Source organism: Chiloscyllium plagiosum, chromosome 9 (genome assembly GCF_004010195.1).
Source record: "Chiloscyllium plagiosum isolate BGI_BamShark_2017 chromosome 9, ASM401019v2, whole genome shotgun sequence".
NCBI classification, from domain to species: Eukaryota; Metazoa; Chordata; class Chondrichthyes; order Orectolobiformes; family Hemiscylliidae; genus Chiloscyllium; species Chiloscyllium plagiosum.
In genome coordinates, this window is record NC_057718.1 from 38,764,558 (window position 1) to 38,775,051 (window position 10,494).

A 10,494-nucleotide genomic window follows, 5' to 3' on the forward strand; every position below is an offset into this window, starting at 1 on the left:
TGCATCCGCTGCACCCGATGTGGCCTCCTCTATATTGGGGAAACAGGCCCCTACTTGTGGAACGTTTCAGAGAACACGTCTGGGACATCCGGACCAACCAACCCAACCACCCCGTGGCTCAACACTTCAACTCCCTCTCCCACTCCACCAAGGACATGCAGGTCCTTGGACTCCTCCATCACCAGACCTTGGATGCTGCCTGACCTGCTGTGCTTTTCCAGCAACACATTTCAGCTCTGATCTCCAGCATCTGCAGTCCTCACTTTCTCCTATAAAATATTATAGCTTGGACTGGAATAATTCAGCTATGAAGAGAAACTAGAAAGACTGGAGTTGTTTCCCTCAGTGCAAAGAAAGCTGAAGAAGGGGGTTTGCAGTGTACAGAGGAGCATAGAAGGGCATCCCCTTCATTGAGGGATCAACAACAAGAAGTCACAAATGTTTACATGATGATGCGCATCTCGAACTCACTATCTAAAATATTGGTAGAGGCAGGAACCATACAACATTTAAGAAATATTTAGATTAGTACTTGAAATGCCATAGCATAGAAGGCTACAGGCCAAGTGCTGGAAAAGAATAGATTTATGCTTCATGATGAGTGTGGACATGATGGGCTGAAGGGCCTCTTCCTGTGCAGTTATAACTCTATGACTTTGAGATCTCAGCAGTTTGCAGTATACCCTGACCATCTACAAATAGCACATATGATTATCTTTGAGAATATTAATAACTCTGCATGATACCACAGAGCCATTACTCCATCAGATTCTCTATCATGTAGCAACTTGAAATAGCATTGACACCAAATGATTAATATAATTTACTATAGACAAACTCACTAACCTGCCTACTGTCAGTGAAGCTAAGGAAGCAATTTCTGTATCCAGAATTTTTTAAAAATGTGATAAGATACACAATCATAAATGCTATTGGCAATAATAAAACTGTTTGGAATGCAAAGGAAGTCACTTATCTTCTGAAAAAGTTCTACAGACTAATTTTTCAGGTTTATCCAGTTTTGATGTAATATCTCATCTGAATGTTAACTTATTTTATCCATCAGCTTTGACTGAGCTGCTGTGCATTTTCAGAATTTTCTGTTTTTATGAGTAACATAAAGCTGCTTAATCTTTTCTTCTATTGTTTACAAAATGTCCTGAATGCCTCAGTTGGAATTTATAGTTTAATAAGATGTATCCTTTGTTTTATCATGTAATTTCCATTGTCTTTTGTGAGCTTTACTGATGTGTTCAACCATAATACTGTTAATGACTCAAAGTAATGAAACAAAATTAAAATTTCCACGTGTACAAGGCACAATGCATTCCATTGTTAAGTGGAGAAATTGATTTACCATGGAATGAAAATATAACTCAGCAGCAACATAAAATCTTAAAATTTTTGCAAACTAGCACAGTTCAGGACATTGGGATGTATTGAGGAGCAAACAGATCATATGGAACAGTGAGAAATCAAATGCAAACTGCAAAGTTAGCATTTAACAGATATGCAATAATTAGTCGTGTGCTGTTGAGATAGTAAGCTGAACTATCAAACTGCTCTCTGTTATCTTGTGACTTGTGCAAGAGAAGGCACACATCAGTTTGACGTCATAACAAGACTCAGCAATTGCTGCCTTCCAATGTCCAGAGTCGAGAATCGCCCACTGACAATGGGGATGTCATAGTTATGAAGCATGGCTAACTTATGTGGTACTGTTCCAATACGAATCAACAACTTCAGGAATTCAGAAGAAAAGTAGGGTACAGAATTATGCTTTTTGACTAACAGAGTAGGCTGTTAAACAAATGAGTGGAAATTTTAGTTTTTTAAAGGATGTGCATTGAAGCAAAATGTACAGTGATTTTGATATGCATTCCCTATTTTTGCATTTGGAATCTCCGAATCATCAATACAAATAAACAAGGCCTGAAATTGAAAGATTTGCTCCCAGGATAGAATTGTTACAGGGACTGGTCAAAATAAGTAAAGACTATCAAAACGTGAAGATCTCATTTTTTTTGGTCTTTTTTTAATCGCTGAAAACCTGGGACCACTATGAATCAGGCTAACTGACTGTGAAACTTAATTTTCTGATCTGTGATCTTGCCAAATAAAATTCTGTGTCAAAGGAGATTTTTATATTATTGGTGTATTAAAATTAATATTGATCAATCACACTAGAGAAACAAGAATGAAGCATTAACTATTCAGTCCTTGCATTCCTTACATCATTCATTTTATGTGTAAAGGGGAATTTTCTGCTATCCATTCTACATTTGCATTTTACTCATTTGAATCTGTGTCTCCTTGTTTTTCTTTTGCATTTTACATAAAACATTGTGTTTATTGTTCTTTAATTTGTATGAGATGTTAGAATAGGAATTATCATCCTTTTACATGATTGTAATAGGCCCTATGGCATTATGAGAAGAAGAGCAGGGATGTTCTACCTGTGTCCTGGTTGACATATATACCTTAACCAACACCTAGGACAGATGATCATGGTTTTTATTTTATTGCTCTGTGTGGGAGCGTGCTGTGTGGAAATTGACTACCAGGATATCCCATACTAATTACAATAATGAGTACGCTTCAAAGGTATTTAATCGGTTATGCAGTGTTTTGGAATGTCCTGCAGTTATGAAAAGGGCTATATAATTTCAAGCTTTTGCTTTTGTTTCTTTAACAAGTATTGAGTACAGGAGTTGGGAGGTCATGTTGCGGCTGTACAGGACATTGGTTAGGCCACTGTTGGAATATTACATGCAATTCTGGTCTCCTTCCTATCGGAAAGATGTTGTAAAACTTGAAAGGGTTCAGAAAAGATTTACAAGGATGTTGCCAGGGTTGGAGGATTTGAGCTACAGGGAGAGGCTGAACAGGCTAGGGCTGTTTTCCCTGGAGCGTCGGAGGCTGAGGGGTGACGTTATAGAGGTTTAAAAAATTATGAGGGGCATGGATAGGGTAAATAGGCGAAGTTTTTTCCCTGGGGTGAGGGAGTCCAGAACTAGAGAGTATAGGTTTAGGGTGAGAGGGGAAAGATATAAAAGAGACCTAAGGGGCAACGTTTTCACACAGAGGGTGGTATGTGTATGGGATGAGCTGCCAGAGGATGTGGTGGAGGCTAGTACAATTGCAACATTTAAGAGGCATTTGGATGGGTATATGAATAGGAAGGGTTTGGAGGGATATGGGCCGGGTGCTGGCAGGTGGGACTAGATTGGGTTGGGATATCTGGTCAGCATGGACGGGTTGGACCGAAGGGTCTCTGTGACTCTATAAATGCATTCTAAAATACAGAAAGACAGGAGCAAAATACTGCTTTCTAGTATTTGTATCAACAAATACTATTTCTAACCCTCACTTAACAATTTCAGTGAGTTGAAGGCAATTTTGCCTCCTTTGAATCTTTGATACTTGAATAAGAATAACCAGAAAAGCCTGTCACTAATGCTTTATACGATCCTAGTGATGTTAGTAATGAAAATAAGGATCTCTGTGTCATCTGAAATGCCACTGCCACTATTAACAAGCATCTCACCGTATGATATATACAAACAGATCAGAGTTTAACAATATTGGATTCACCCCACGGGCATTAGTAAATAATCTTAAATTGCCCTCACTGACAATAGACATAATCGTCAAAGAACTTAGAAATAAAGTGCCTGTGTTTTGTCCCGCCTTAGTCTATGAAACAAAATAATTCAGTAGTGGTTGCGACTTCACATATTCTTTGGAATAATGTTAAACCAAAATATTAAAATTAAAAGGACAACTGCTATTGTTAGCAAGTGGAATGCCTAATAATTACATTTGTACTGAAATGTCACCCTGTTATTTGGCTTTTAAAATACCAGAAATAATTATGTTTGTTTTTAGCTCTGTAAACATATCACTACTGAAATTTTACATGTAATTTTTCTCTCTAACTGATATATTAATAGAACATGCAAGTAAAAAATATTCTATACATATCTGAACTTAATCAGCTGTCTTGGAATGAATCCAAGGAAATATGGGATTAACAGCATTAATTGCCAAGTCTTTTTGGATGGAGAGAAATTAAAACTTTTTAATAGATGAGGAAGTATTTAAAACATATGTAATTGCTATATTTGATTTGTTTCTACAGAATCACCTTGCAAAGGAATCTCAAATTTTCTAACAACGTCCAAGATAGCATACTTCAAACGGAAATATGTGGAAGATGAAGATCTTCATCCACCTGCCCACACCTGCTGCCAAAGAGTAAATTACACAAATTTGTTAGAATTGCCTTTTAACTTAACTTCTGACGGTATTAGTTTAGATCTACCTTCAATTTTCCCTTATTTCCTTCCCACAATGCCCACTGAAATTTGAGTCTGGACATATGTTGCATCATGCTAAAATATCACACAGTTACCTGCTTTAAAAATAATCAGAGTACTTGCGTTTGTTCTTATTATGTGTATATCAATATTGAAATTTCATGTGTGCTTTTGTCCCTTCAATCAAGATGTAAGTGGTAAAAAAATCATTGTCATCTGAACATTTCAACATTCTTGGAATTACCCAAGGAAACAGGACATATTTGAGTCCAAATTTAATCTATTCAATTTAGCAATTGTCTTCACCACTCCCCTTAGCTCTCCATTTTTTCGGGAAGCCAATCATGTGAGAATAGACCATGATGTGAGAATATACCATTTATTGAAGGAGAGTTTACATAGTTGCTTTCTATTATGCTTCTTTCTAATGTTCTAAAACCTGATCAGACACCATTTAGGTCAAATGGAAACAGTACTTGAGGTGGGCACATTGGTTGCCAAGAGGACATTGTTTTGGGAAGTGGAGGGATGATTTTGGGCCTGATAACCTACCTTATGCTGAAAGCCTATTCACAGAAGCAAAATCAAATGTAACCTTTAACTATATTTTGCAATCTTCCTTTCCACCCACTGTTGTACAAAGATGTTGTATTATAATTTATTTAGATATCCATAATTGGTTGATGCTGAATTCATGTTTGAATCCAATTAGTGACATAAACTCATCTAATAAGGAAAGACATAGAAGTTAGAGTAAACTCAGCTGATTCAGCGCTGATGCATTAGAGACAAAAATATTTGCAATATTTTTTGCCTAATTTCTTTCTTTCTTTGTTTAGGCACGGACCTTGGCTGTTCCTGAGGATCGCGCCCACATACTTCGTTTATCACTGGAAAAGTTAAGGTTTATTGAAGATCCTGAAGTATTTCTGCGGCGTTCCGTGCTGATCAACAATTTACTGAAACGGATTCGAGGGGAAATGCAGAATGACTGGTATTTGTCTGCCTGTTCATTCGGGGAAACACCACCTCATGATTGGTTCGGATCACAGGAATCAACCTATAGGAAGCGACTGCGGATTGCCAAAGAGTATGACAGCAGCCTGCATGATTGTTGTTTTTACCAAGACTGTGGTAATCAATATTCAATGATACCTTTCTCTGTTTATAATGGAGAGGGAGCTCCCTCTTCCCTGCCTAGCTGTTCTCGTCAGAGTATGGACTGTTCTGAAGTGTATGGAGCCCATAATGCACATCCCCGGATTGAGGTGGCAACCAGTGCAGTATCTGATGTATATGAGAACATTGGAAAGTTGTATGATAAGGAAATCAATGAGGAAGATCAACAGCAAAAAGAAAGTAGCACAGTGAAACATACTTCCAGTGAAAAGGCTATCCCCCTTGTGTGCAGTGATAAGGTGGTTGATTGTAATGCAACTGGCTTGAAAATTGATGGGATGGTTCCAGCTGAATCTCCATTAGATTCTGACATATTAAAGCAACACGTAGATGATCATAAACTACGTTGTGTAAAGGAAACAAAATTGGAATCATCTTGTTTTGTGATGGCAGGGTCCAACAAATTAACGAGTATAGCAAAAAGCACATGCCGGGTTAGTGACACGTATTAGCATAAGTGCCCATGACAGAAGCTGCAGTTCAATCTTTATCATCATGCTGATGCACTTTATGCTATTATGGAGACATGATCCTGAAGAAAAAAATAATCGCAGAAGAAAATAAACTTACATATTTTGGGTTTGTTTACTCAGATTGTCTATGACATCATGTTGAGAGTTTATGTAATAGGCTGTTGTCTATACTAAAATTAAGAAAAATATGATCTAAGGTGCCTTAAATTTGTTATGACAGTGTTAAAAAGTTTGCAGGACAATACAAGTCATCTGTTGGGTTAAGCTGTATGAAGTTTTATACTATTTTCTTACATTTTAGCTTGCCACAGAATGTAAAATCCAATCCATTCAAAGCAAACATTTTTGACTTTATTTTAAAATTCACACTTTGATAAATGTTATGTATAATTTAAATCTATTCTATGGATAATATTCTCCTGTAGTCCAACAATGGAGTGATCATTCCCAGTAGCAAGCTGCTTGAGTATTTCCATAGCAACAGATAGACTTGCAGAGAATGAATTTTGTTTTGTAAGGTCTGAGAATTGTTGGCTGACTTTGTTTCAACTACATTCCTTTTAATTGTGATGCTCTAGTCAACTTCTGAACTCAGAAATTAATATTTTTTAAAGCTAGTTTCCTGCTATTTGCTGAAAATCCCAATCCATTATAATGACGTAGCCATCAATGATGACAGTAGCATGATGTCTTGGTTGTAGAGATCTTCAGTTGTAACTGGATATTAAAACTGTGGGAGCAATACCTAGTACATCAGGGGAATGGAAAATGCTCTCCATAAAACACTTGCATTCAGAATGATCGTATCCTTCATTTTTAAGGCATTTAAGCTTTTTTATTGTGACAGTGGGCAACATTTATGTTTCCAATGCAAATTGTACATGCTTTTTTTAACAATCAAAAAAAAGGGGGTCCTTTTCCACGTGGTATGATAAATTGGTACATATTAGTGTTTTACAGTAAAGTGTGATTTACGTGTAAAATATTTATTAAACATTAGAACATCTTACACAGGCTGATTAGTTTGAAATGAATTGTTCTTGGGGAAAAATGGAATACTAAGTTGGTAGCTTACAAGAAAGAATGGAAAATTATTAAGACAATCAGGTTTGCTGTTGGCCAAGTTTATGCATTAAGAAAGAGCACGATTGTTTCTTGGTAACAAATATACTTGAACAAAAGAGGAAGTACTTGCATTTATTCCTGACATAAACATTTTAAAAAAAATATCCCAAAACAACATTCTGGGTGAAAACAATTCAGTAGGACCTGTGACTCTGGGTGGAATCTTACAGGGCCCGGTGAAATTTGTGGCAGAATTGCATAAGACATCCAGCAAGGCCTATCTCAACATCAGTAGCAGCTTGCTGCATCTAATATGAATTTGTTGAGGAGCAAGGCAAGTTTCTCACAAGGCAGTGGTGAGTTGCCTATTAAAGGTGATTATAGCTTTTTAAATGCCTCTGTAATGTCTCAACTCACATCATTAATGTTCAGATTCCTATCTTACCAAGCAGCTGAACAGTGACAATTCTTAACAGAAATGTCAGAGCAGGTATTTGGCGAATTCAGGTTGCCACTGGCTGTGAGGAACCTCCATGCACCAAGCTGCATCTCCGGGTTCTATCCATGAACACTGACCAGACACACTGCATGTCCAACATTTGCCAGTCCTTCATAGTCCTCGTTTCACTTCTTTGTTCCACTTGCAGAATGTTTAGCAAGCACACACCCCAATTGCTTTGAAAAGCTACTGCAAGGACATTGCCTGCAGGGACAAGAACCCAGCTCACTGGTTGAACCAGGCAGCACTTGTAGGACTGTTCATTTGCCCTGTGAGCACTCATTCTCTTAGAGTATACTCGCTTGCAGTAGCTGTGCCTTGTCTTGCCTTGCCATGGCATGCCATTCCTGTTTGGCATTTTTACTCAGACACACAAAGTCTGCTTGTCAGTAGGGAATTGTCCTGGAGGAGTCTTTCTATAAGACACATGGAGATGCCAATATTATAGCTGTAGTGTGTGCCAGCTACCTGCACACTTATTCAACCAAATGGCTGTGTCAGAAATTTGGAAAGTGGCTGGGGACTAGTCCTCAGCGTACTAAAGGAGAGGGGAGATGTTCTCTGTTAGGGGAAACCAGTACCGTCAGTCATGTCCACACAAAATTCAGGGACGGTCATCCACTCAGGCTGCTCACAGTCAGTGGAACTGTTCAGCTACAGTCTGGGGAGTAGACAGTGGTCAGTTCTGTAGGGCCATCAGAAATGGGAAATGCGCATTGTCCTTCAGGGAGCTGCAAACACAGGGGCTTGATCAGTTATGTCTTGGAGCTGCTCATCAAACATGTCTGGGGTGGATACAGTCCTGGGGTTTTGGAAGGTTAACAAGGGCAACCTGTAGAGACAATGCAGGGGGGTGGCCACTGTCAAAGGGGGTGGATAAATCAAGGCTTTGGTTGGGAGAAAATTAGCAGTGGGGACAAGGATGGGGTTGGGGGGCTTTTTTGGAGAGACCAGCACTGGGCCTTCACAAGGAGAGTGTAGAAGAAGTGTTATTAAGTTGTAATATTGGGGTTCGGGGACATGAAGGATTAATTGGAGGTGAAGGTTAATGTGGGTTTCCACATGAGATTGGGGTGTCTGTGGACAGTCAGGCTATAATGAGGTAAAAGGGGACATGAAGGTTCTAGGAGATACCTAATGACTAAATGGAGCCTGGTGCTGACCGTGTCCACCATGAACCATGTTTCCTGCCATCATTTACCATTCTTTACTGAAATGTAACTGGAAAGTGGTTGAGACAATGCTCAGGATGGAGAAGTCAGTGTGCAAGATCTACGTCTGTAAAACTAGAATACTGAGGGGACATATACTTGAGGCATGTATTTGCATATTCCAGCTACATTTCATTTGCAATTATTCTTTCCATTTTCAATGCAGGCAGAGTGAACATGCTTAGGCTTCCAATGCTGGACAGAGGTAGTGGAACCATACCTTCGGTGCTTGCAAATCTCACATTGTCATCTCAGTGGTGCAGAGGTTAGTGGTGACGACTTGAAAGGAAGTGAATGCTGGTGAAAAGTGTCGCATCAGTTGTAAAGTTTTCCAGGATTCAATGAGACGAGAGGAAGGTTTCTACATCGCCTGCTATCTCAGTGTAACAATGAACTCTGTTGAATTGATTGAGATTCAATGGTTGATGTGGGTCTAGGATGAGAATGGAGTCAGAGCATTGCAGGCACATCCTTGTGGATATAATATGGTGGTTACTAAGTTGGCATTACAGCTTAGAGCTTCTGAGATGTGGTTTTGGGTTTGAACTAGTCTGGGAGAACCCTCCAGTATAGGCTGGATACAGTGTGTTACATGATCCTAGTGTGTTGTGCTGTTGACAATTGGAACAGGCAACAAGGCATGTGCTAGATGCTGAGGAGCTAGGGAAATGGGAGCTGTATTCAGAGGAGGAAATTAAAGACCCTGGGGAGGGGGAAGCTTTCCTTATACATGAAAGGGCTCAGCTATATTGGGTACCACAAGCCAGAGAGGATCTGATTGACACTCAATTCCAGTAGATGTGAGCTGGTGCAGAAGACCATCATGGATTGTCAAATAGCTGTTGATCATAATGTCATCACATAGTTAGCAGTGTGGAGTAGAACTACAGCTTTTATTCAGTTTCTTTGTGTTTGCTTTTGTTGGCTGTAAGTAAAAGCCCATGCTTGTGGGTTGACTGATCGCTTTACTGGATGTGATGTTTCCCTAGTAGACAATGACAAGTTGTGGGTATCTATTGGGCATTGCAGTCAGACTGGAAGTGACTTCAGGAGGGTGTTTAAACAGAATGCAGCTGAGGACAAGAAGACTGTGGTGTGGTGGTTAAACAGACACGACGGTGAGAAAATGGGATTTACGTGCAAAGGCCATGCTAGGTATGTGCTGTGAGTAGCCTGGCTTTGTGGCTGCTGTGCCATTATGCAGCTAGTGATGGGCAATGCCAGATTGTCAAGTTATCCGGGTGCACGGCAGCCTTTCAAAAATGGTGTGAGCACAAGGGATGTTGATCTTTTGGTGTATAGACACTGGATGGCGAGTTGTTCTGAGAATGACATATGATGAGATGGAGAAAGTAAGGACTGCACATGCTGTAGAGTCAGAGTCAAAAAGTGTGCTACAAAAGCACAGCAGGTCAGGCAGCATCCAAGGAGCAGGAGCGTCAACGTTTTGAGCATCAGGTCTTCATCAGAAATGGGGGGGGGTAGCTGGGAAGGTGATAGGTGGATACAGGTGAAGGTAATAGCGACAGATCAGTGGGGAGGGTGGAGTGGATAGGTGGGAAGGAAGATGGACAGGTAGGACTGTTTGAGAGGGCGGTACCGAGTTGGAGGGTTGGATCTGGGATGAGGTGGGGCAAGGGGAGATAAGGAAACTGGTGAAGCCAATGTTGGTTTAAGGGTCCCAAGGCGGAAGATGAGGTGTTCTTCCTCCAGTTGTTGGGTGATTTGGATTTGACAGTGGAGGAGGC

The 10,494-nt window shown here is 39.7% G+C and overlaps 1 protein-coding gene across 6 annotated transcripts in view; it reads left to right on the forward strand.

Annotated features, from left to right (window-relative positions):
• Positions 1-6,980, forward strand: part of sertad4 (SERTA domain containing 4) — a 13,796-nt gene extending 6,816 nt beyond the window's left edge. For all 6 annotated transcript variants that reach the window (XM_043695738.1, XM_043695742.1, XM_043695736.1 and 3 more), the window contains exons 4-5: positions 4,142-4,257; positions 5,159-6,980. In XM_043695738.1, coding sequence (XP_043551673.1) covers positions 4,142-4,257; positions 5,159-5,950 — 908 coding nt within the window. In that variant the 3' untranslated portion in view covers positions 5,951-6,980. The remainder of the gene's footprint in view (positions 1-4,141; positions 4,258-5,158) is intronic.
• Positions 6,981-10,494: the final 3,514 nt, after the last annotated feature.